We start from the raw sequence: 27,103 nt of genomic DNA, 5'->3' as shown, positions 1-27,103 counted from the left end.
CCAAAAGCTCAGACTGTGGCCAGGTTATTGGTGAGGTCAAAACACTGCTTTACCTCCGGGGGTGGGGTCTTGATCTCCATTTCCTCACATCTGCGACACTACCCCAAAGGGACAACAAGTTAAACTGGCCGCCGCGCATAAGAAGTTGATGATTGAAACCCCCACTAGAAATCCAATTAACCCAAGTAAAACTGTGGTTGTTTTAAAAAGAAAGGTCCCCACCTCATATGGGTCCAAAACATGTAGGACGTTTTTCTAGATTTAATAGGGTGTTTTTTGGAGGGCAGTGGGAATGATAGCACAAGCGTTGAAAGGGGTTTGTGTTTATTGACCCCCAGTTGTTCCTTCACATCTTAATGTCCGTGACCCTTTGCAGAGGCATCACTAGGAGGGTCTGGGGGAGCTATAGCTCGGGTTCTTTTGGTTGTACACCCGGATAGAAGCTTAGGGGATGCAACCAAATGGCTAGCTAGCCCTGAGTCCTGACAGCCCCGACATTATCGTATCCCTGGATCTTTTACAAACCTAGCAACACCACTGCCCCTTTGCTTATGGGTTGAGATAATAAACATACAGAAACATGCCTGTGCCCTCACAATCAGAAATGCAGACTTCCACACAAACTCAATTCCTCTTTTGCTGGTGCAAAAACCAGAACCGAGGAGGAGCTTATACTGGGAGCAGCTGGGAGGAGCTTAAGGAAAGCACTTGCCAAGTGTGCTCCCTGAGGCTGCTCCCTGAACTGCTGCTCCATGCTGGTACGCTGCACGTCTTGCCATACTTCATTTGCTTGCGAGTCTCAATGTTGAGATGCAATGAGAATACGATTGATGCAGGTAATAAGAGGAAGGGCAGAGTGTAAGCCAGTGCAGAGACTTGACAGATTCAGGTACCTGGAAAGGGTGTCTAGTCAAAGGATCGAATCTAAAGGGTCGACAGGTCAAAGGATCGACACCAAAGGGTCGACAGGTCAAAGGATCGAATTTTTTTTAAAACGATATATATTTTTTTAGGTTTTCGTTTAGGGAAAAAAAGTGTTTTTTAGCAAAAAAAGTGGGTTGGGGGACCCCCCAAAAAAAGAAAATATGTGAAAAAAAAAGATATAATAAATTCGATCCTTTGACCTGTCGACCCTTTGGTGTCGATCCTTTGACCTTTTGACCCTTTAGATTCGATCCTTTGACTGGCAACCCCTGGAAAGGATAGAGATGGGAAACAAACCCCAATGTTTTGGCCTCTCCTCAATCCCGCTCAGCCTCGCATCTCTGATTGAACCCCAAGGGCTTTCTCATCAAAGAGCAGATGCAGGATCCGTCTTGATGGCAGAGGCTGTTCCACCCTACATTGCAATCATTGTTACATCCCAGACATTCCCCAGTCCAATAGAAGAGCTTAATGAACTGCTCCTAACTTAAGAGGGACCAGCTTCTTCAGGAAAGAACAATGGGAAATGGTCACCTTAAAGTAGGTCTTGGATGATCTGCTTTCACCTTCGATCTTAGGAATCAAACGTCATGTCATCCTGGGCATCTCACCAGGTGTAATTCACCTGTCTATTTTGTGAGCCTGTTGGCTTTTCCATTTAGCATCGATTGACTTCATAGCCTTTGCAAATGGGAGTTTATAGATGTCGCGTTGCATCTCATTCTGCAGGAAAGTGATCGGTTTCCTAGCCTGGACGACACATCCAACAACCTTTTGTGAAGCCAGCAGGTTCTTTGGGAATTCTCTGGCCCATAACGTGGTCTAGGACTTCGGTTTCCCCTAGGCAGAGGCGTTCATACTATCTCACCGCCCGCCCGCGCTGCCAATCCATATGTTCTTCTCAGATGAAAGGCATTGTTGATCCTAGTCTACCCTGCGCCATGCAAGGACGCAACCCCTTAGGAACCAGCAGGAACATGAATGTTGTGAACTTTATTGATAAGAAATACACCATTTGCATGAGATCATCTCAAGAACATGAGACCTGCTGCGTGTGCCAAGAGCCGTGCTTGCGTTAACAAGGCTCCTATGAAGGGGACAACACCCCACCCCCCTGCGTTAACAAGGCTCCTATGAATGGGACCACTTCCCGCACCCTCCCGCGGTAACAAAGCTCCTATGAACGAGACCCCTGCCTCCCTCCTCTCCTGAATACGGACACATGATGCAACAACCACGGTTGAATATTAGGCCTAAATCCTATTCCATAACTGCTACACCAAACACTTGGCAGGAGGTAAAATACTGCTGCTGATTACCTCAAAGGCTGCACCGCCAGTAAAAGAAAATAAATGAGCAATGCTTTTGCAAATTGTTCATGCAAACAAATGACGAACCCAGCTGTGCCGATATCTTCTTTCATACAATATTTTGCCTGGAATTGTAAATAGTGATATATACTTTTCTGACTCGGTTTGACTCCAGTGCATGGGGACGTTGACCCCATACAGTCATTCGAGTGGGTAAAATAGAGTGTGGCTGCTGGATTGATGCATCGCTTCACCTGAGCATGATGAGCTTGTGCCTTTTTGTTTTGGATAATGTACACCTCAATCGTTCTGCCCAAGCGATTCGGATTCCGGTGCCATCTTCATGTTGGTACTAAGCTATTCTCCTCCAGTGAACTCTGGTTAGAGTGAAACATCTGTCATCAGTTGCTTTTGCTTTACTCCGGGTTGGCTTCTGTGATGAATCAACTTCCGGGGCACCAGTGGTCCAGGGATGAATATCAGTTTCTAAATCATCAATCAGCCACGCACCTCTAGTACACCAGAAAGGATCTGAACAGATTGGAAACACAAGTCAATTATAAATCTCCTTGTCCAATTTTGGTAACGTGGACAGAATGGCAGGCTTATCTGTGCAATGTTGTGGATTGTTGGTTAGTTGCAAGACAGTGAAAATACAAGTATTACCCAATGATAAAAGGGACTGTCCAGTCAAGGTTGTATACAAATATCTACTTTATTAATATTCAACAGACAGTTCTAGCACACTGCAAAATACAACCCACCCTGGAAAGGAATGTAGAGGACAGACAGCTTCAAGAAGGAAAAGGGATGCACTCTGGATACTGACAGGAGGGTAGTTGGTAAAATACTTAATCGCAATAGTTCAAGGATACTTTGTTTTGGCACAAAAGGAGCAATGGGTCATAAAATATCACTAGGGGCCTTCGGTGAAGGACCAGGGGGACAAAACCACAAAGCACCTTGAGCTTGTAGAAGTTCTAGGTGCTAGATAGGGTCGAGTTGGTTCCAGGGCACTTTGCAGCTTCTGTGACAGAGTTCAAGATGGGAGACAGCTGCAGGTATCAGGCAGCAGGCAGTTCGGTGAGTGAGGCTGGACGGATGGCTGCAGGCTTGCCTACATAGCGGGTCAGGGTCAAGAATCGCTGTCTCATTTCTTTTTGGTGGATCTGAAGCAGGGGTCGAGGCGTCTTGGATGATGTTAGCGACTGCAGCGTAACAACAGTCAGTGGTGCAGTCGGTTGCAGTTCGAGGAGCTCGACTGGATCGAAAATGTCCTTTAAGGCAGATGCTGGTTGATGCTTGTCGATGCACTCCTCCTAGCTTCTCCAATGGGCTTGTGTTGTCCTTTAAGGCAGATGGCCGAATGCTGGGAAGGGTGTTGCAGGCAACGGCCCTGTACTTGGTTTGGTTAGGAGACTCAATAGCACTTCCCACCTAGGAAGCTTGCTTGAAGAGCCTAGCAGGGCACACTGTGTGTTGGCTGGGTACTGGTTCTGGAACTGCTGAAGGGTCCTCTGGGTTCAGTTTCTCCCTCTGTTCCCTGGGAGATGTTTAGGGGAGGGCACTTGCTTCCCTCTTTGGAAATCCTGGCCATCCCTCACTAGCGAAAGATGTACACCAGACTGTACCTTCACCGAGGCCCCAAATGAGTTGTTCTTATTACTCCTTGTGAAGTCTTCAGGTGATCTGCCAAAAGAAGGGCTCAACCCTTTTTTAAAGCCAAATGGGCCCCAGTGATTAGTGTAGGTTAAGCCTACCTTAATGAACTAATCCTGGGTCCCCACCAACAATCTCCTGTATGCGTGAGTTCATAACCAGCGTGCTTTGCAACAGGAAAGGTAAAGGGGTGAAAACATGTGCTACTAAGTCCCACCAATCTACCTGTCTGTTGTGGATCAAAGTGTCTGTCTGGTTAATTGAGCTCTCTGTGGTTGCTGATTAAAGCGGCAGAACTCCCTTGAATCTGTGGTGAGAACAGACTGTTTCCATCAAATCAAGTACTTCTACCCTCTGAATGTGGTCTCCCTGGGGGTGTTGCCTAATGCAAACACATATACCAGACATGGCAGGTCACTGCCCTTGATACTGAGAGGTGGGAGCTGGCTTCAGGTTCATACAGATGCACATCAAAGGTATTGGGGTCTACTGTCTTTTGTTAGCCCTGCGACCAGGCCTCTCGCGGGCCTGCTTAAATTAACTTTCTTCAGTATGCGTAGCTGTCACCAGCAGGACATACAAAGGACAGTGTGAATCCATGGAGCCTCTGTTATTTAATTAGGCTGTCCATGGCAGGAGGAAGGTTTTACCCTCCCACTTTTGAGATGCATTGATGTACTCGTGGGTGTCACATTCCAACTAAATGTGACAGGTAGGACTGCGCCTATAGGCTGTATCCACTAAGAGTACACGTGTCTATGATATAATATGATAAGTCATTTATAACGTGACTGTACACAAGTGTTTCTAGGCAGAACATGTGTTTGTCATACGGTGAGCATAGGAAAATGTGTGCGGATTAGCCCCACACATTTTCCGGAGGTTGATCTGCCATCATTCAATTTTATATAACATTTTTAAAAAGCCCAGGCGAGTGCACACCCACTGTGCGGATGGTCAAATTCCTCACAGCTTGCATGGTATGTTACTAATCCAAAAGCTGTAAAACTCAGCCCAAAATGGCAAACGTGTATGCCATGTTGTGGCTTGGAATTGTCGGCATTTAGATAATCAATTAAAGGCTTTGCAAGAACACAGACCTCTTTGCAGGTAAACCAGAGCCTCGGGAGTGTGAATGATGCAAGATTACCAAGAAGTCTTCTTTCTGTTTTGCAGACATCAAACTTGCTCTGCTTATGTTTCCCACTTTTCACTCCCTCCACACCTTCGGATGGTGGCAAAAAGAAAACGGATTCTCCTGGATTAATGCTACATAGATCCCACAGGCTGGACCACAGCCACTCATTTCCCATGTAAAGATTCTGCAGCGCTGGGGTACGGATCGAGGCTCCCCCCACTGTTTTTGTGTGTGCAGAAACCTGAGCTCCTTTAAGTCTTATACATTGAAGGCCCTGGAGGTAAGAGCATTTGCTGTGCGGTGTACACATAATAAAGACTTAGCTGTGTCCCAGAGGAATGGGAATGCATCTTATTTTGATGTAGCGGTGCAGTCCTGGCATGTCCTCCCACCGGCCCATCATGCCAAGCTACCTCTGCAAAAACAGGATTCTTTCGCTTCCAGCACCTGTGAATTCTTTTTGTTGTGCTTTTCCAAAAAGAAAGAAGCACGTTCCAAAAAAAGAAGCAGCTGGATGTGTGAACCCCCACCCTTTTTGCTTTTGAGGTGGGAGCGTTGCACGCGTTGCCTTGTGCGTGTGAGATGAGGAAGCTTCCAGCAAGGCACATAGAGGATAGAGAAAGCACTGGGCCCGTGTAGTATAGCCCAGTGGCAACGCGCAAGACGACACAGAGGGACACAGGTTCGAATCCCGGGTCCACGCTTAGAAACCTCTTCGGTATTAAGCGCTTATAAGTAGCCAATTATACTTATTTTACAATTGCCGGAGACGTCAGGCCTCAAATGCTTGCCTTCCTGGACCTTCTGCCTCTTGTCAGATCGGACTATCACACAAATAAACCAGAATTGTTGTTTCCTTCTACAAAGATGTGTGTGTTCTGCCGAATTAAAAGAGAGATTGTATACCTTTTGCTTTCTATGACTTAAAACCAAAGGAATTATCTAAATGAAACCTTGAACTCTTTTAACATGCACCAACATATAATAGCATTGCAGCAGTATTAGTCTAAAGTAATTCTCAATATGGGCTTAGAATTTGTATCAGCAAAGTGAAAGGCCTGACATAGAAAGAGTCCGCTTGTGTAGCAGCCCGCCTGTGAGTCATGCTGTGAGGGAATGACCTGTCTGCAAGGTGCAGTGTGGAATGTGGAGAGAGTGCACTGCACGGAGGTTCAGTGAGAGTGGGCAGGTGCATGGGGGCCCTTCCCAGTGCAGGTATCCTGGCGCCTGGTCCACCTGTAAGGGAAGAGGCAAACAGAAAGCAACTTTAGGACAAGTTCCGGTGCCGCCTGGCTGATCTGTACCCCAAGGTCACTTCCGGTTGCCTACAGCAGCGACCAGCTCCACAGAGCAGAGGAGTAGTGCGATTCATTCCGCACGTTCATTTTGCATCGTCCTTTTACACACGCTTGGGGGGAAGCGCAAGTGGCGGAAAGAGGGGCATCCCTTTAAACTGTGGTGTTTGGACCAGAGCTCTGCGCCCTGAAGCCATGCTCGCCTTAACGATGGCGAAGTAAAAAATGTACTTGGAAAGACCCATCAAACTGCGAAAATGACTCCTAATTAGAAAATACGAAATGTCATAAAACACAATAAATAAACACCAGCTCGCCACAACACAACAATGCAATGGGATAAAACATTCGACAAAGACTGTAGAGCAATGCTACATTCCACCATGCAATAGCCAGAAAGGCATCAAGCACGGTGGCGCAGCCCCTCAGCACACTATCTTAAAACTTCTGTAAACGTTATCACACTTTCACCAGTCTCGGGAGGATAGCTCATGGGCAACGTGCTCGCCTTGGAAGCAAGACGACATGGAGCCCCGCAGTTTCGATCCCCGGGTCCGCACTTAGAAACCTCTGGGTATTAAGAACGTTATAAATAACCTATGATATCATATCATATTGACAGAAAGTTGGGACATACGTTGCCTTGCTAGCTGGTAGTTTCAGAGTAATTATACACATCTGCAAAGCATTCTGGTGCGACAAAGGTTTCACCCAAGTGATTGAAGCTGTCTTATATCTCGAATTAACCTATGCGGCTCCAATAGTTTCCATACAAGTGGCATTGCCTCCGCCCGAACCCCATTGTCTCTCTTCTTTTCCTTTCTTCCACAGACCACAGACCAGTTCACCCCAAATGGGGACACAAGGCATCTTTTCAGATAAGCTCCGGCACCATAAAACCACTGCGGTGGTGATGGGCGCATTACAAATGCTTTTTTAATGTAACATAACATAGAGACAACCAATGAAGCATGCTTCATTTAGTCCAGTACATTATTTCTTTATTTATTTATGTATTGGACATTTGTTAGGCCCTAACACAATTACCAAAACTGTTTCAAAGCGATAAGGGTTCATGAGGAGGGGCTTGGATGACTCACATGGATAGTGGTTCATGAGGAGGGACTTGGAGGATTCACATGGATAGTGTTTCATTAGGAGGGACTTGGAGGATTGGGCCTGAGGTAAACGCATCAGGTTGTTAGTGGTAAGCTTTACCACTCTTTCCAAAGCACTGGTTGTGCGATCATTGCCCTGATCAGCGATTGTTAATCCTTGGTTCTTCGTAGTTTCTTTGTTGATTTGATTTTCTGAAGCTTTGAGGTAAGGAACAGAGCTAGGCAGGACCTTCTCACAAGTCATTTGGACACCCTCATTCTCATTGTCTATGATCTTTTCCTTTAGGGAGTTAATATACTCTAAACGATCAGCGCTCCCACTTTGTCATACCAATTAAAAGTCAAAAGCCATAACAGTTGCTTTGGTCCTGAGATGTGTTCATGTAAGGCACCCAGTTACAACACGACTCACCCCAAGGCACCCCTTTGTGCTAGGCATGGGACGGGGAATACTTCCTCAGGCATATAGCCCTCATAGAGACCCGCCATGTGCACCTGCACTTTACCGATATGACATGGGGTGATCCTCCAGATTTTTAGGAAACTCCTCAGGTTTTCTGGGACAGTTTAAGTGGGAACACACATCACTTTCATTCCAGAAATCATTCTCTGGGCTGTCATAGCAGCGGAAGGAGGCGCCTGAACTCACTTTTGAGTTTGTGGTTTACTAGTTAAGGCTTCCAGAGAAAACATCACTGTCTCTCTGATCCCCCTTTGCAGGTAGGCCTCACTGGGTGACTAGAGCAATTCCCTACCCTTGAGGAGCAACAACCTCTTGTCATCAAACAAAGATGGGTGTCCAGGTTCAGTGTAAGTTGGGTTTCCCAGAGACATAGGCTGCACGATCTCTTTCCAGCCTCCCTCTTTCCCTTCAGGCCTAGTGTCCTCCTGGAGCTGTCAGATCTCCCAGGCCTTTCATGCATTCTGAGCCCAAGACAGCTTTGAAGAGGGCAAAAGTGTTGGAAGTTTTATTTCAAACCGCTGTGTTTCACCGATCGGAGATCCAGAAGAGCCGCCTGGTTTATGGGGGTGGTGGGTGTGGGCATTCTTCAGCCAGAAATTCACCTTTGACACTGATTAACGGGCATACCTACTTTCCCAGCTTGGTTAGACTTGGTTGAGACTCTCCCAGGAGTCATCCACCCAAGAACAGGTCAATGGGCTGTGTTCATGCTGGTAGAGAGACCCCCAGACCCCTTTTGTTTTGCATATTAAGTAACTTTGGGTCTCACCAGGGGAATCCAGACATAGACCCCTTGCTCACTGTTCTCAAAGAGGCACAGCTCCACCTCACTGATGAGGCCCAACAAGGCTGAAATACGTGTATGGGGTTGCTGTTGGTACTCTTGTTCAGAGGAGAATTGCCTAGCATTTCAGTGCTGGAGTGCCCCTGGGCAGGACAAAGACTGATATGCAGGGATATTTCTCCTCTGTGAAAGGGGCAGTGAGCTAAAGACTTGGTAGAGTCTGTCCCAGGGGCCATCCATCCAAGAACAGGACAATAGGCGGTGTTTGTGCTGGTAGAGGGACTCCCAGAACCCCCTTTGTTTTGCATACTTTTCCAGCATCATCTGGAATTTTTTTATCATGATGTTTCTCAGCTTCTCCTGAAATCCTCTTTATAATTTGAGAAAAACTCCCATTCTTGTAGTGTAGGAAGTCGTGAAACCTAATGCTGTCAAAGCACTCAAAGTAGGTTGTGTGGAGGTGGGCCACCCGTTGTCACTATCTCACAATACCCCCAAAAAATGAATGATTCGGATATGACTCAGACCTATTCTGTATCAACCAGTGTCTCTCACCGGAAACACGGATAGCAATACAAGTAGACACCTAAGGTGTGCCCAACAAGGAACAACTACATCATCCCCAATTGTGGTTCTTTTCCCATGAAAAGGCATCTATAAATGTGCCTTTGCCTTCAATTGCCCCAAACTGCACCTTAACTGATGTGTTGGACATCTTTTAGATCTTCAGCTGGCACTGCCTCCAGCATCAAGGAAATAGAAGACAGACTCTGCTTTGGGCCTGGCTTCCATTTCATAATGTCAAACTTCTCTGCCACCCGCACGCATGCATCCAGACTTCCCCCCTTTTTTTTAACACACTTAGCACCTCAGGGCACACCCTCAAGATACTAATAGCAATAATACTTGCCACAGTGAGCTTCACTGACCGATAATAGTGACAGGGCCTGGATTTAACTTACACTTGGACGCTGGGTCATTATCAGCCAGTGAACCCTGCCCCCTGCAGGTATTATTACTTAAATATGACTCATAATATTCATAATAATAATTATTTGCAAAAACGTGTACAGAGGTTTTCAGCTTTTCCGCAAAGGTCTTTCTAGAGCAGTTTCTGTTGCTTTGATAGGCCCCAAAGCAGGACCACGTTGGATTTATAATTGTGGGTGCTGCTGTAATGTGGCTATTGACCACATTGCGGAATGCATCAGTGCCGTTACTACAGCACAGTGGCCCATGATCTTTTCCTCTGGTTGCTGGAAACGCCCTTATTAGTTTCACCCGTCCAGACCAGGGGGCAATGCAAAGATTGGAAACTGCCCTTTGCCCGATGACCACCAACCACAAGGCCAGCTTTATGCGTCCCTTCAAAAACAACTGATGTTATATCCCGACCTCAGGCGACTTATGAAACTGCTCAGGAGTAAGCAGGTGCGTAACCAAAATTATGCTTAATCCACGCATAGGACGTTTGAAGAAAATAAGTCTCGAATGTTCGACAGGTCACTGCTAATGCAGGCAACACAAAAACAGTCAAGGAACATTTTCAAAGGAAAACACGGATTATAAGGGCTTGAGGACAGCATTTACAATTAGTACTCCAGGTGGGTTCTTCAGAGACCTGCTAGAGTGGCACCCTGCTTGCTCATAGGTTTTTGTATTGTTCAGTGTATTTGTTAATTTCACACCTAATGCTGGATTTACCTGGTTACCTAGATCTCGAATGTATTCATTTCTTCTTACTTCACGCTAGGGCTTGACCCGCTCCACTGCCTCGCGAGAGGACGGATAGCACTTGACATTTTGCAATGATTCAGGAAATCAGTAGAGGTGGCATTGTGGTGAGGGCTATTGCAAGGATATGCTGACTAGCTGACAAGAGCCGCAGCACTTCTATAGAGGGACCAAAAAATAACTCTGCTGGGCACCACTCTGTATTTCAATGCTTCTTTACTAGTGATAGGCTCCGACTAGCCCCTACAGTGTTGTAATGAAGGGGGAAAAAGTACTTTCAGAACCCAGCATTCGTGAGGTAAGCAGGGTCGGACTGGGACATAAAATTGTCTCGGGCAACAATGAAAAAATGGCCCACAGTGGCAAATGGGAATTCCTTCCTTTGGTGACGCTCTTTGAATAGTACCCGAGGGGCAGGTTTTTGATAAAATGTGATGCAAATTGTACATTTAAAGAATATTTATTCATCAACATTGGTCAAAACTATTAGCCACTTAGTGAATTAACTCATCAAACTGACCCACACTGGACCAAAAAGTGGCTCACTTTGACCCAAAAAACTGGCCCACACAAGCATTTTACGATTTTGGTTCGGCCATGGGCTCATTGCCCTACAGACCAGTCTGAGCCTGGAGGTTGGGCGGGCAACACGGTGGGGTTGGGTGATGCGTAGAGGCACGGACCAGTGACAATACCTGCTGACTTGGTGGCATGTCTAGCCCTTTGCCCACCCCTCATGGGTCGATGCATGCCTGGATACACAGGCCCACTAGAGGTGGCAGAGGAGCAGAGACTTGGTCCTCAAAGGGCAGTGTTGCATGAGGCTCTAGCTCTTCCAAGCCTGAGGTCAGCTTCACCACAACAGGTCGATGCATGTCACTGCTCTGCGCCCCCAGGCTCCCACCCAACACCCCCACCTCCTGTGTCGCTATCTACCTTGTCCTCCAAGCAGGGGGACAAGGCAGATAGAGAGCCCGAAGCCGCATCCGGACGATCGCCCACCTGCAGTATGATTAAAAAGTGAAGACTAGGAGGGAATTGTAGGCCCACATCAACGATGACCAACTCTGTGATTTGTGCCGTCTTCCCGTCCCAAGGAGATTCGGCCCTATTCCTGCGGGGAGGGACTTCGAAAGAAGTGTGAGCAGATTCCCAAAGCCATTGCTCTGGCCTAGGTGGCAACTGTTCGATTTCCTGATATTGATCCGTAACTGTGTTTCCTTCTCTGTTGTCCCTCTCCCTCTTCCTTCATGCAGCCGATGACACTGTAGTTGCCATACCGTACGGAAGCAGACATGTTCGGCTTGTGTTGAAAGGTCCGGATCACTTATGTAAGTATTACATGTCATTTATCCAGACTAAAATATTTCATTGATCAAGTGCCCAGCCCTAGAAGACAGCTTTGGACAAAGCCCTGAACCCCCTTTTGAGGACTGGTGTTATCTGACAACATAGACTTGTTGATGTATTCCTTCGGAAATGAATGCACCAACCGGCATACCCAGTACATTCGTTTTTGGTTGCCACCTTAAATGTTCACTGAAAAACCGTTGGTTTACCCCTAGGAAGAAACTGAAGTAGTATTTTTCTAGAAGTTTCTAATGTTCAGCATTAGTAGCTCTTAACAGTGTCCACTGTTTTGTTTGACGTGTTATGGTTTGATATCATGTTACCCCAGATGTTTACATCATGATTATTGCATTTCTTTTAATGACAAATGAACGCTTTTAACTATTATCAATAGTTCATTTGCATTTCTGATTACAATTTTTCTTTTGCTATAAAACTTTAATGATGTGTTTTGTGCATTTTTTTGAAGTGTTTATTTTATGATTTGTTTTATGGATTTTATTGTTCAAAATACGAAAAAAACGGATTTGATTTTACATCTAGAAATTCACATACAATTACAGTGGGAGCAGCTTGAGCGACAGAGACGGTTCATACACATGCACGTGTAGTAGTCTAGGGAGCAGCACCCCAAGGTTGGTGGCAATTGCCCTGCCCCCCATCTTTTTCCATTCCTCCAGATGAGTGTCAGTCTCCGCCCAACTGTGGGCACAGCCATCTTGTTAGTTATCCTCCCTTCAAAGTCAAATGTTGTGAAAGTACATACAACTGCCAGTGTTAATATTCACTGCTCCTATTTTTTGTGTCATGGAAGTGAACTAACCAAATTCAAATTCGCTACTAGCTAAAACCAAGGAGAAGTTACACAATTCCTTCATCGGTCGTGTTTCTGAGTGAACGACTGGGGTTATTTTCACACAGTGCATAACGCCGAACCAGGGCCTCTAAGGCAAGTAACAGTGCCAAAAGTGTCACAGGTGGCCTTAATAACTCACAAACTCTCAAGGAAAATTCAAGGGTTTTTAATAAACAAATGGTAATGACTTGTTTGGTATTCTGGATATGTTGAGGTGGAGTCACTCGCTCTCTCATCTCCTGTGGGTTTCCCCCACCACAGCCCAGGTGTCCCAGATCCTCGAGGTGATGATAGACTCGAGATAGGTAACCACTTCTGTCTAAAGGTCTCACTGGCTGGAAGGTGACGGCCTAAAGGCATAATGCCTAATCTATCTCTCTCGCTCTGTGGTTCGTCGAAGTTGGGCATGTAAAATAATGATTCCTATAGGAATGTTGTCAAATTAAAATGGTGTTATGCGGGTGCTGATAACAGACACCCTGGTCCTTCCTCTCACCCAGCCGCCCCCTCTCTCTCATCGTTCCCTTGGTCATACTAGTCTTCTCTCCTACTCTACTGTAATACCCATTCTCCTCCCCTATCTCTCCTTCTCGCCTTCTGACCCCCTTTCCTCTTCCTCCAATATTCCACACTTTCCCTCTGTCTCCTCCTAGCTCCTCTACTCTCGCCCCTCCTCATTCTACAACTCTCCTCCCTCCTCACATTACTTTCACCCCTCCTCGCTCTACTACCCATACACCTCCTCACATTTCTAGTCTCACCCCTCCTCAATGTGCTACTCTCACCCACCTACCATTCCTACTCTCATCCCTCCTCACTATACTACTCTCACCACTCCTAGATCACTCACGCTCACTAGTCACAGTGATGACTCCGGTGGAGTCATCACTGATTCGTCTCCGTTGACCTACTCCTATGTGGCTAGGGGACTGCAGCCGCTACTTGATCCTGACACTGGGGGTGGCTAAATGAGGGAGGATCACATGGGAGGAGACAATGACCGGGGGAGGTGGAGACTCCATTGGGTGGGACACAATATTCCCCACTTTCCTCAGGCGAATACCCTCTAATACCTAAGCCTTTAATGGCGTGTTGTCACTTAACAGTCCCTTCCTATAGTAAAGGTCAGAAAACCTTTTCTCTGAATCCCTCTACTCAAACCCCTATCTATGACTCAGCCATTCACAATTCATGCATAACATCTTCTGGTTTTGGTGTGGCTTTTTGTGAAACTTTTGAACAACATCCAAGAAGCCCAATATCAGCTATGGACTATAATTCCCATAAAACCACAAGTACTAAGATGAAGAAGAGGAGGAAGGAGTCTATGCAGATCAGGAGAAGCCTGAAGCCTAACGCGCAGGGTAGTTGTTTGACTGGGCCTGAGGTGAGTGGGATATTTAAAAATGGCAGAGGCGATGATACACAGAATCGTGCTTTAGGAAGCAGCAAGGAAAGGACGTCCAGAGCCTGGCAGCGGCTCGAGACTGCGAGGCTCACCTACCGGCATGGCGAGAGAGGAAGAGAGGCACAGCAGGCACACCTGAGCAACCACAGAAGAACTGGGAGCCGCAGCAGAGCTCCTGGAGGCACAATCGCTCCAGGAGACAGCATTCTACAGTCCGGGCCACAGATGTAAGCCAGCGAGTGATTGCGGAGTTGCAGGAATTGCTGGGGAAACATCTGCATCACGTGGAAAGCCGATCCAGTGAAGAGGCCGCGTTGCAAAGGCACGTCAAGACTCGGGGACACCATGAACAACCAGTGAGTCTGCCCAAGGTTGTTGGGAACCCCTGGGTGTACCGACGTGCGTGTAAACCAATGACTGAATGGTAAAAGGTTACGAATACGGACAACATACCAAAGTGGTTGAATGCAGATAAAGTCCAATCCTATTTAAAATATCCAACAAGCAGAATATTTGAATGCTGGCGGGAAAAAGTGAAACAAGAAACCACGAGCAAGTATAGGTGCATTATATGCCAATGTGGGGGAAAACTGCAGCAAGTGTTACCATAGGCAAATATGGCCAGCACCTCAGGAAATAGGTTTACTGTGATAAATGGATAGTGAAATAAGAGAATTCCTAGCAAGTAGGAATACTACGCACCTGAAGCGGTGCAAAGTTTGGACATTGTGGGAATATACCTGGCAGGGGAGGATACCAGGGGATCTGGGAAGCTCACAAGAGAAGTCCTGGCAAGCGGAAATACCGGGCACCTGGAGTTGTGTATTGTAAAATTTGGACATTGTTAGAAGATCCCTGGCAAGGGAGGATACCAGGGGATCTGTGAAGCTCACAAGAGAAGTCCTGGCCAGCGGAAATACGGGGCACCTGGAGTTACATAAGAACTTTTCATACAAATTCAGATATTGTGGGAAAATACTCGGCAAGGGAGTATACCAGGCGTTCTGAAAAGCCCATACAAGGATTCCTGGCAGCAGAGTATGGCAAGCTATCCGCAAAAGTTAACTAAATGCCTAAAGAAAAGCTGTTATGGAAATTATTCTTTGATCAAGATGAAGAGAGACAGTCCTGGAATTTATTGTTTGACCAGGTTAAAGGAAGACTATTGAGGAATTCATTATTTAAACAAAAACATTGTCCAGTATAAAGACAAAAAAAGAACTGTTGGATAAAGAGGCACTTTTGCCATCCCACCTAAAAGTCCAAGGGAAGGGAACCACCCTCTGGATCCAAGGATCTTTCCTTGGAAGTTATTTTTATTTTATTTATCCTTATATTTGTAATTGTGAAAACTGTTTTTGTTAATATCCAGTCAAAGACATGTCCTTGCACCCCTTTGTTGTTTTGTTTCTAGTGTAAGGTTCAGTTTAGAATGTTTGGACACAAGGACAGCTTTTAAGTTACTGACTACCTGACCCTGAAAGATCCTTGGTTTTAGTTTTGTGGCAGGGAAATTCCTCTGTAGAATAGGGCTAGAGAGGCCTTTCTCCAACCCATTTTTGTTTAATAAAATGTCAGAGTTTGAGAATAACACAACCTTTTGTCCGCCTCTCATTCCTGACCCCTCACATCACACTCACACTTTCTATCCTGCACCCATCCCGTACCATTCCTCTCCTGGAGCCCTCTCTACTGTCATTACTCTCTTCCAGCGCCCACTCCCTTTCACTCTAGCTACTACCTTCATTTCCCTGCTTATGTGTCCCACTCTGTCCTCAATATTACCTGCACACACAACACTCACTCACTCACTGCTTCACTCTCCAAACTGATACCACTCTCTCTCAGTACCAGCACCTCACCTTCACTCTGCTGCAACACTGCCACATTGCCACTTAGTTTTCAGCTCTCTGCTCCTCCATTCATCCTCCCTCCCTGTCTTGGTTCACCTTCACGCCTCCTTAGCAGCCTGCAACCCTCACTCTGCCTTTCAGTTGTTTCCCTTTTGTACTGTTTACTTTCTGTGTCTAATCCTCTTCCCCTCCCAATTGGTTCCAATGCTCACCTGACTCTCTGGCCCAGTCTGAACCTGCCTTTTGCCCAGAGGCAGAGCTGCAAAGGTGAAAGTCTTGAAAACCCCTCCAAACCCCTCACCTTTTTACAGCACGGTTTTTGTAAGAGCACTTGATGTTTTTCTGCTGTTTTTCTGGCATGCTGTGCATCTGAAAGAGCATTCTTTTTTGCCTTTCCAAAGTTCTGGGAGCTACCTGCACCTGTTTGCTGTTTCAAGTCTGTGTAAATTGCCATATTTTGAGTTTCTCACTTGTTTGGTTCCAATCTGTTTTTTCTTCATTGGACCCAGGTGTATTCTGGGAGTTGAAGTTCTGCAAGTAAAGAAAGAGTATACTAGCCAAAAACAGTACTGGTAGGCATTGGGTGGCAGAGGTAATCACATTCATAGCACCATACAGGGGAGGCGGTCGGGGTTGCCCCTCCCCCCTTGACAGGTTGAAGTCCAGAAGCCTCAATGCTGTTTTCTCAACAGGGCACCTCATACAGTTCACCGATGTTCACAGTCACATGGAAGTGTCTTCATGTTCATCTACTTATCTCTACTGTTGAATTGGCCGTTTGTGGCTATTTACGGCTGAAGGTCCCTTCTGTGAAGGCCTTTGGTCGCACTGGTGCTCGCATTGCTGGCCTGCAGCCCCCAAGCAATCCCCCCACCTTCTTACCCTCTGTGAAGTGAGAGGGTCTTGCTGTGGCGTAAAGTCCTATACAAGCAACAGCCACGTGACAATCTTATGTGGTTATAAGATTCTACTCCTAGGATACTCCAATCCTCCTTGGACAGCCATTTAAACACACTGATACCCTTGTATTGGAACCCTGTGCTGTGCAGCGAGTGCCCTCTCTTCCACCACCTTTACCTTGCAAACAGTCCACTCTGGGCCCTTTCACCTCTGACTGTCGGCTGCCGCCATCCCAGATTAATCTCTCTAGAGTTTGTCAGGTTCCGTTAACCTCTAACGTTCTAAAGGCCTCTGTGCTTTCAGGGCAGACTGGAGAACATCACAAACCCACTTTCTGATTAATTTCATACATTTCTTGTAAGTACTAGAAATATACTCGTTCAGAGGAGTTTTAGGAATGTGCTATTTTCTGACCAGCGTCATGCTTTGATAGCTTGCATGCATGTAGTAGGATCAGTCTAGAACAATTGCAAACTCTATCCGCACCGCTCATTCCCTTTCTTACCTGCGCAAAACTTTCCTATGCCTTTAGCCTTTCTCTCCCTTTGCTCCTTTTCCTCTCTTCTACTGCCATTTTCTATTTTCTCTCCAAACCAAGGTCCGAATACACCTGGTAGAGGCACAAAACCCCACTTTTTTAAATTATATTTTTTATTGCATTGAGCATTTGTTTGGCGCTTATACAATATAATTGTGTTTCAAAGCGCCGTAAGGCTAAATGGGAAGGGAACAGGGGAGAGAAAAAAACGTTGGCAAAACAGTAAAAATACAGTCCGGTCCTACTAGGCCTTGTGGTATTCAGACGTGCAAGTGCAGTGAAAAGAAGTGCAGGAGGTGGGGATGGGTGAGGGGGCATGGAATGGACAAGTGCTTTTGGGGGGCCCGGGAGGGAAGTGCCAATGGGAGCCAAGGAGGAGGCCTCAGGCTAAGTACTACTGTGGGCGACTCCTAATGTAGAGATGTAGAGCCGCCAAGCAGGTGCCTGCAGGGGCAGTGCAGTGGGCAGGAGGTGCTGCTATTGAATGGGTAGAAGGCCTGGTATCCTGTGAGATTCATGAGGACCAGGCCACCGGTCTCAGCGGCAGTGGGTGATTAGCAGGGAAGGGAAAGAGGTAAAGAGGTAGAGACAAGCCTGGTCAATGTTAGACCACTATGATGGAGAGTGGTACAGTATGAAAATCTCAGAAGATAAGGCAAGCCAGAACCTATGCACTTTAAGGTTTCTCCTGAAGCTGAATTTGGCTCATTATTTTGGGAGATGTGGCGATAAAGAATTCCAGGGATTGAAGTTTGTACTGAGAATCAGTGACCGCTAATGCTTTTTTATTTCTTGGTACGTATAATGGAGGGGGGGGTGGATTGTTGCGGATGAGGTGAGCACAAAAGGGCACCAACCATTCTTTCATGTCCCTCATAAATGAGTATGCGTGTTCTTGATTCACTGAAAAATTGAAACAACTATTCGTATATGCTCATTTGTATTTTATTTAGTTTGGTTATGTTGATGGCCCAAACAAACTACAAATTGTATACTTGAGGTTGCAGCACAGTGTGCGAAAATCCCCTGTACTGTCCGCTGTCATTGGGGAATATGGAGCAAATGGCTCCAACGACACAGGCGGGTCTTACTCATCGAACGCAGAATGCAAGCCTCCCATAAAGTCACCATATAAATGAACGGTAGCCCACCAGCCTATACCACAGGTGGTAGAGAAACATACATACTATAATTAAATTAACCTGATAAGTGTATCACTCTTACTTGAAAATGCATCCTAAATTCTATGGCATAGTTGCCCTTACAAAATTTACTTCATGGATAAATGAACTTGGGCTTTGAAGTCTCGACACATTACAAAAGTGAACACCCATTCAATCCATTGCAGTTTGGGCCACAGAAAAATATTTTTTCTTAGTTGAAAGTGAAAGACATGTAAGCGATGAACACTATGATTTCCAAAAAGCAAGAGAAATATATTCAATTTGCAGACTAAATTCATTTGTCAGTGATCGATCAAAGTTACGACAATGTAGGAGACAAACATGAAAAGTTAGTCGTCTCATTGGTCAAAATGACATCACATCTAGAGTACACTTACTCGTTACTTGGATTGCGAAGGTGAAATGTTGTGTGACGTTCATGCATAAGCACCATCATAATACTCAACACGGACCTTGTGAGGCAGGCTACTTTGAAGTCATGCAGCTCGGTAACACAAAGCGGTGGTGTAGGCCAATCATCCAGAGTTTTCGTGGCAGCAGCAGTTCTCCACATCGGTTGTCAGCACCTCATAAAGATTGCAGGTACACCAGGTGTAAACGTCTTCCATGCGACTAGGCTCAGGCTCATGGCCTGGTGATTCATCTTCCCAACTATCGTTCGATTCCCCATCATTCCCACATCTTTCTCTTTCAATTATTTCCTCCTCGGAATACTCAGGCTCATACTGGTAGGACTGTATTGTTGCCATTATATGACAAATATCTAAATAAAACACAAGTAACGATTGAAATCAATAGTTATGCTAGTGTAAGTATCTGTTCACAGGGGCTTTGTACTACGAAGATAGCTGAACAAAGCAGAAACAAGTCACAGGCGATACAAAACAAATACAGTGAAACGATTGATAAAGTAACTCTGATGTTGTCTGATGAGAAGGGGTCTGTTTATACTTGTTGAGGAAAGAGGCGTCCGGCCATTTCCATGGAGACACGTCAATAGCTTGCGCACAGAGAACATTGACACGAGACGTGCATTGGCATTGTGAAAAGGGCCGTACGCGTCTAGTGATGTCAGCTTCAGGGGCAGGCGATCTCTATTCTTACCGCAAGCACCCTTGAAGTTAATGCGATGCCTCAACTGATAAGATTAGCACAAGATGGGCACGCCCAACCCGTTGTGTTTGCATGCGTAAAGTGAGGAAAACAAATGTAAATTGCATAGGAAAAATGTTTAAGATTGATTACAGCATGCTTAAAAATACATGCCCGAACGATCGGGACAATAACATTTTTGAGCACACTTCCCCTTTAACAAGTCATATTTGATGGATTCCTAACCTTAGAGGCAGGTGCTGGGCAGCTCCTAGTGCCACAGGCCAGAACTGAGTTAACCAGGACTCTGACGCTATATGACCTTCTGGATTATGAGGCCTGTTTGAAAACATGCTTTGTCTACTATCAAATTTCTTTGACTGATGAACGTTGACGTGCGATTGTGGCACCACAAAGGGCACATATCATACAAGTACCACTGTGCAGTGTAGGCAGAAGAAGGCATTTCGAAACTACAGCAGCAGTCACAGAATTAACTAACACCCGCCCGCAGCCCGAGGACTAGTATCAACCTGCCCCGGAGAGCACAATTTTGACTGCAAACAATTAATTTTAATGAGACGTGCTGGTAAGTTTCCCTAATTAGCTGGCAATAAATGTGTCGCAGCTGTTGAGACGTGTCAGATAGTCAGTGAAGCTGTGTTCAAGTCTTTTAGTGAAATAATGTTATGAAACCTCTGCATTTTTTTAACATGCATCAGAAATGTTTAGGTGCTGCACCAACAACAACACGCCTCTATGTGCATGTAGGCGTTACACTAAACAATAACTTAGTGAAATTACACATCTTTACAAATACAAAAACATAAATACGGCTTTCTGTTGTTTGATACATTAGCTCCACGCAAATGCTGGCCTTTTCATGGACTGTGTGCAGGGGCTTTCATTGCACGGCAAATCCTTCATTTACACAGGCATACATGTCAACATTGTCCATTACACTTGGAAGATGCCATTCCAGTTCTGGTTTTCATTTTGCATTCAGGCCCTTGTAGTCCTGGAGTTCCCCATTATAAATCCACAACTATAAATCCCAAAATGCAAAGTTAAAACCAGGACTGGACTAGCGTCTCCCGAATGGACAATGCTGTCATGTGCGCAAAGGCACATTTGTTCCATGGCCATCACAGTCTTACTTACACAAACTCAAGTCCAAAAGGGATTAGGCTTCTCACTTGCGGGTTCCTCCCCTGCACCACACAAAGGCACAAGGGAAAGCACTGGTCCCTCAAAAGGGCTCTTCTCTGGACAGAGTCCCGCGGCGTGCGAGGCATCAAGAACCTTGGATAGAGGCACACAATAATGACAAATCCTTTATCCCTAGTCCACCTGCTACTACTCTCCCTTATCCCACGCTGCGGTATGCACACATTCTCTCCATAAACCAGGGTGATCTTTAGAACTCTGCCCTCAGAAGAGGAGTACCGAAATCCTTCCCTGCATAACCCCACTCCGTTTAGTATTATATAATACATATAATTGTTCTTTTATAACACGCCTTAATACCAACAACTGGTTTCTAAGCGTGGGATAAGGATTCAAACCTGTGTCGCTCGGTATTGTCTTGCTTCCAAGACAAACGCGTTGCCCCTGAGCTATCCATCCTCCCCTTGCTTGAGGCTTGTAAAGGTCCATCAAAGTCAGGAGCAAGAAGAGCAGGTGTAAGAGTTGGGTCGAGTAGTAGTGAGGATACAGCGAGCGGCGCCCCAGGGACTCGCCACTCCACAATGTTCGGCACACAAGTGGTTTAATCAATCTTACCACAGAATGGTGAACCATCACCCCGATACCCTGTTGTGCCCTCCCCACTACCTGCAGTCAGGACAGTTTCTGGTCAATATTGCTCCCGGTGCAAAACACGAGGCTACACCTCTCATATTGCCCCCAATGTGTTACCTCACACTGCATCCCCTCTCCAACATCATTAAACCACTGCAATGTTAGTCATGTTTTTTACTTGTACTTTGATAATGTAGACAATATTCCAAACAGGGGTTTCGTTTCATTTTCCCATGCTTATGTTAATTACTTTCCAAAGGAAGAGCGCTCTCCTGGCTGTTGCTGCCCCAAAAGTGTCACTTGCTGCTGCGTCATCTGTTTTTCCAACAATTTCACTGTCAATTGAAAGTGTAGCAAGCGCCAACAGCTCGCTTCAGCTAGTGAACACACTGCTCATTCACTCCCGGGGATGAATGGAAGCGGGGGTGTGGAAGAGAGGGAAGGAGTTAGGCAGTGGGGAATTAGGGCGAGTTCCAAGGTACATCAAGTTAGGTTAAGTTACATTGTTGATGACAAAAAGCACATAAACGCTACTTCAAAGCGCAATAAGGGAAGAGAGGGGAAGTACCTTAGGGTATGAAGGCAGCATTCATGTTGCCTATATGTGAGTACCTAGGAACATTATAACAGTATCTTCCAAATGATGTGAGTGCATAAGCACTTAATGGCAAAACCTGGCATACGATGAGAGTACCTGAGTATAGGATGCCAATATCTAGGAAATGGCATGAGTGCTTGGGCATATGATGGCAATAGCTCCATGATTGTGTCATTAGTCGGTATTATAATGCTAACCCCTGGCAAATGGCTACAAGCCGGACGGAAAGCACATGTGCGAGATGCACATTTCTGGAATAGGATGATACCATGTAAAATGGATTTAAACATCACAGTCAGGCTGACCAGGACTGTCATCCTTCCGAGGTCAATAAATTGAATATAACAAACAAGTGGGTAATAGTAACACTGATTATTACTGCACCCAGAAGCAAACCTATCTGTGAAGCTCTATAACAATTACCAAATTATTGTTACATCATGCAAGTAAAAGGCCAACTTGTTGACACACCTAGTACATTGTGTGAACTCCTTTTATCTGATGGCAAAACCTGGCAATTTGGTCCAAGTACCTTACTGTAGACGACAGTGGCCCTCATTACGAGTCCGGCGGTAGCCGTGCTGGTAAAAACGGCAGGCTGCCGCTGGACTCGTGGGGATTTACTGGTGCTGGACTTGCCGGAATTACCAGGGCATTACAGCCTTGGTGGTCCAGTAATTCCAGCGCCGGCATTCAGTTACTCCCCATTCCCGTGGAGTGCAATAGACTCCACAGGAATGGGGGCCACGGGAACACTGGCACCATGTGGTCAGACCTGGCGGGTTTAACACCACACGGCCACAGAACTCGGAGTTAGCCGGTCGGGAAAACGGTGCCGGTACGGTTTTACTGGCACCGTTAAATCCAGACCGGCTAACTTGTAATGAGGCCCAGTATCTGTAATATGATATGTGTATGTGTATGTGAGCATATCCTGAGAGACATGGCAAATGATGGTAACTTGGACATGCACTTGTAGAACTATGAAAATTGTGAGGGAACATGGCCACGTGCACTCAGTGCCTACAGTAGAACCAAAGAAAACATGTTCACTACCGTCAAGCCAAAACTGCTGGCTTCCTTCAGGATTTTTCCACACTTGCACAGGCACGTGTTTTCCTCCTGGACACAAAAACAAAAATACAATGCTGGTGATCCACTTCAGAGCAATTTCTTCAAACCTTGCTCTGCTTTTAGCCATTACCCAGTGAACGGGAAACGTGTGGGGTTGCGTGTGTGATTTGCCAGCCAGTATGAGCTGAACTGTCCCTTTCTGGAGTTGGACTAACCCTGATTTGCATATGGTCTTTCCCTATTCTGTAATGGGGAAGGCGCTCTGAAGCACAATGATCTGGAGGGTGGCACAGAGCGATGTTAGAGGTTAACATTACCTCTAAACCTTCCAGTCATTACCCTGCCATTATTCAAACTCTTGGCCCACTACTTACTCTAATAATTGTTTATTGTGTCGCCTAGTAAACAGCATAGGTTGGCCAGGTCACCCCATGTCTCCAAGACACGTGTTTTTCATCCCTGGGCTTTCAAGTATCAAATCAGTGCATTCTGGGAGTGTTGGGGGGTCATTACGAGTTTGGAGGTAGCCATGGCGCTATTACGGGCCTTTTATTAGCTCCTTGGTCCCTTAGCGGCTCCCGCTAAGGACGGCTGGTTTTACCAGCCGGCCTTAGCGGGGACCCACTAAGGGACCTCGGAATGCGGCGGTAGGGGGTTAACGGCACCGGCATCCTTACCGGTGCCGTTAACCCCCTACCGCCGTACTCGTAATGACCCCCTTAGTCTTTTGTGGTTTCAATTGGATTAACACCTTAGAAAGTAACGATTTTCAAAAGAAATCTCAGTGGTGTCCCGATGCCATTGAACTGTTCATCCGATCAACTTAAAACAGCAAAGATGAAAGAAAACAAGCCTAGTGCTCTTCCACAAGCCCCTAAGCCATACATCAATGCTAATTTCCCCCTTCCTCAAATAGCATGCCTTCCTTTGGCCATTTCCTTATGTCTCCCACTCCTGCCACCACAATCTCCTAATACAGGCAGTCTCTGGATCTTTTGATGACTCCTTGCTGCGTTAGGATTCCTGTTGGGTGGGACGAAGAACTCCCTGGATGAGCCCTAATCGGCAGGTTTTTAAGAAAAATGGGACCAGTCACGAGGCCTCATGACAGAGTTGGAGACGTCCACTTCTTCCAAAATGTCCCCTTCAACTAGTATGTCCTATTAAAATCAGAAGCGTAAAAACAATTGCCGAGCTGATATTGCCAGTTTACAACCAATTGGGAGATTGTGTAAATTCACAATACAAATATATCTTCGGCATTTATTAGGGGTTGAAATACATGTTATGATGTGAGAAATTCCTTCAGCCAAGGCGTTAGCTAAACCGTGCTTTTTTGGCCCAGCAGATGATAACTTGACAGGCCGCACTTTTCTGCACACTTCTGGTGTTATCTTAGGAACCAATCTTTTCTTTGTGAGAAATTGGTGTCTTAGGTCTTATAGCAGTTTCTCATGTCCATTAGTGTAAAGGTTGGGGCAACTTTCAAGGCAATGTGTATCTGGAAGATATTGGACTCATTTCCCATTTAAGATGTAGGGAATTCTGGCATTTCTCCTTCAATAAATCTTCCAGAACAGCGCATTATGAGATCATAAAGGGGCAGAGCTTTGCAGTCAGCACCAAGCGGGAGTTCCTTAGTAACAGTCTCTTTCCACAGCTGGGTCTCGCCGTGGTGAGTACCTCTCTTTACTGTTCTCCCCTATTGGCCTCTTGTCTTTTGTGCTTTTTACCTAATTTGGCTCTGTTGTGGGTTTTATTATCTCTCATTGGGTTGTTGATTGCTTGTCTTTCGTGATTTTTACCTTTAAGGGTTTTATTTGGCTCCGTTGGTGATTGCTTGTCTTTTGTGCTTTTTACATTTTAGGATTTTATTTGGCTCGGTTGTGGGTTTTGTTATCTCTCCCTGGGTTGTTGATCGGTTGTCTTTTGTGCTTTTTACCTTTTAGGCTTTTATTTGGCTCTGTTGCGGGTTTTATTATCTCTCCCTGGGTTGTTGATCGGTTGTCTTTTGTGCTTTTTACCTTTTAGAGTTTTATTTGGCTCTGTTGCAGGTTTTGTTATCTCTCCCTGGGTTGTTGATCGCTTGTCTTTTGTGCTTTTTACCTTTTAGAGTTTTATTTGGCTCTGTTGCGGGTTTTGTTATCTCTCCCTGGGTTGATGATCGCCTGTCTTTTGTGAATTTTACCTTTTAGGCTTTATTTGGCTCTGTTGCAGGTTTTATTATCTCTCCCTCAATTGATGATCGCTTGTCTTTTGTGCTTTTTACCTTTTAGGGTTTTATTTGGCTCTGTTACGGGTTTTATTATCACTCCCTGGGTTGATGATCGCTTGTCTTTTTGTGCTTTTTACCTTTTAGGGTTTTATTTGGCTCTGTTGCGGATTTTATTATCTCTCCCACGATTGATGATCGCTTGTCTTTTGTGCTTTTTACCTTTTAGGGTTTTATTTGGCTCTGTTGCGGATTTTATTGTCTCTCCCTCGATTGATGATCGCTTGTCTTTTGTGCTTTTTACCTTTTAGGGTTTTATTTGGCTCTGTTGCGGATTTTATTGTCTCTCCCTCGATTGATGATCGCTTGTCTTTTGTGCTTTTTACCTTTTAGGGTTTTATTTGGCTCTGTTGCGGGTTTTATTATCTCTCCCTGGGTGGTTGATTGGCTTTCAGCAACATATTTTTCACTGTTGTTCTTTTTTCTTGTTGTTGTAACTGTTCTTTTGGGTTTTTGCCACGCATGCCATTACTTACTCTTTTGCGCTTCCCTTATTCATCTGTCTTTCTTGGTTGCCCGCCACCAAAGTGACCTTCAAAGACATTCATTGTTACAACAAACATGATTTCGGAATAGATGAACATGGCAAGCGTCACACCTTTCCAATTTGAACAAGATGTAAACTGCATCTTTAATCTGCTAACAATAATGTACTCTACATTTCATTTGTTATCAAGCATTGACGTTTGGAGCCAAACATGGAATGTGTCCAATCTGCAGGTGTAACATCACACATTCATGATTATTTTTGGTATGTCTGACAATGTATTTTTTGTGGTTATGAACACTAATTCTAGACAGGGCTCATTAAAACATAGAAGATCTTTGCCAATGAAAGAGTCAAAAGCTTAACATGTGCCTGCAGCTTCTCCATCTGGAGTGATGCACCTATGAGATGAGCCTAGAAGTTATTGACAGCTTTGTTTTGGGATGTGTGGCCAAAGGGCTGCCAGTCAAATTGAATTCACAAAGGTTAAAGTAATTTAAATAGTAGTGCTCCGTGACATACCACATGATTGTTTTTATTAGTTGGACATTTTCTAAGGTTCTCAACGTTTGATGTAAAGCATCGTATGTGGGATGTGACACGCTCGTCCCTCGCTGAGCAGGGAAAAGCATATCAATGTGAGATGGCCCACATTCTTGAACTATTGTCAGTCTAATAGTTTTATTTATTTATTTATTTATTTACTGAGCATTTGCTAGGTGCCTATGCAACAAAATAGTGTTTCCAAGCGCCACAAGGAAAGTGGGGTGGGAACAAGGGGAGTGCATAATAACGGCAAAGACAGTAAATATACAATTGTGGTACTGCTAGGCCTTGTGACATTTGGACGTGCAAGTGCAGTGAAGAGAAGTGCAGGAGATAGGAGAGGGGAGGGAGGGGAGGAAGGGAGCAAGGTATGGGCAAGTGCTGGTAGAGCCCAGGAGGGAAGTGCCAAGGGGTGCCATGGGAGGAGGCAGCTGGCTAAGTGCAAGGGTGGAGGCATCCCACGGTAGGGTGCACAGTCGCCACGTAGGGGGCCCACAAGGGCAGTTCTGGGTGGGAGGGTACTGGTGTCGACTGGGCAGGGGCCTGGTAACCTGTGAGATGCATGAAGGTCCAGGCCGCTAGTCTCAGTGGGGTGATTAGCAGGGAAGGGAGAGAGGGAAAGAGGTAGAGAAAAGCAGAGTTATGAGAGGTTTCCGGAACATAAGGAGGTCCAGCTCAAGTCAAAGAGGGGCAGCGAGGCTGTTACAAAAAGAGGCACCA

General features: G+C 45.6%; 1 protein-coding gene across 1 annotated transcript in view; it reads left to right on the top strand.

The window, feature by feature from the left end:
• Window positions 1-27,103, top strand: part of ADAMTSL1 (ADAMTS like 1) — a 941,617-nt gene that overhangs the window by 330,806 nt on the left and 583,708 nt on the right. The window contains exon 6 of the mRNA XM_069625973.1: window positions 11,682-11,756. Within this exon, the coding sequence (XP_069482074.1) occupies window positions 11,682-11,756 (75 nt within the window). The remainder of the gene's footprint in view (window positions 1-11,681; window positions 11,757-27,103) is intronic.

The sequence above is a fragment of the Ambystoma mexicanum genome, chromosome 6p, assembly GCF_040938575.1.
Source record: "Ambystoma mexicanum isolate Mex_15411 chromosome 6p, UKY_AmexF1_1, whole genome shotgun sequence".
In the NCBI taxonomy this organism is placed as follows: domain Eukaryota; kingdom Metazoa; phylum Chordata; class Amphibia; order Caudata; family Ambystomatidae; genus Ambystoma; species Ambystoma mexicanum.
This window is presented reverse-complemented; position numbering and strand designations above follow the sequence as displayed.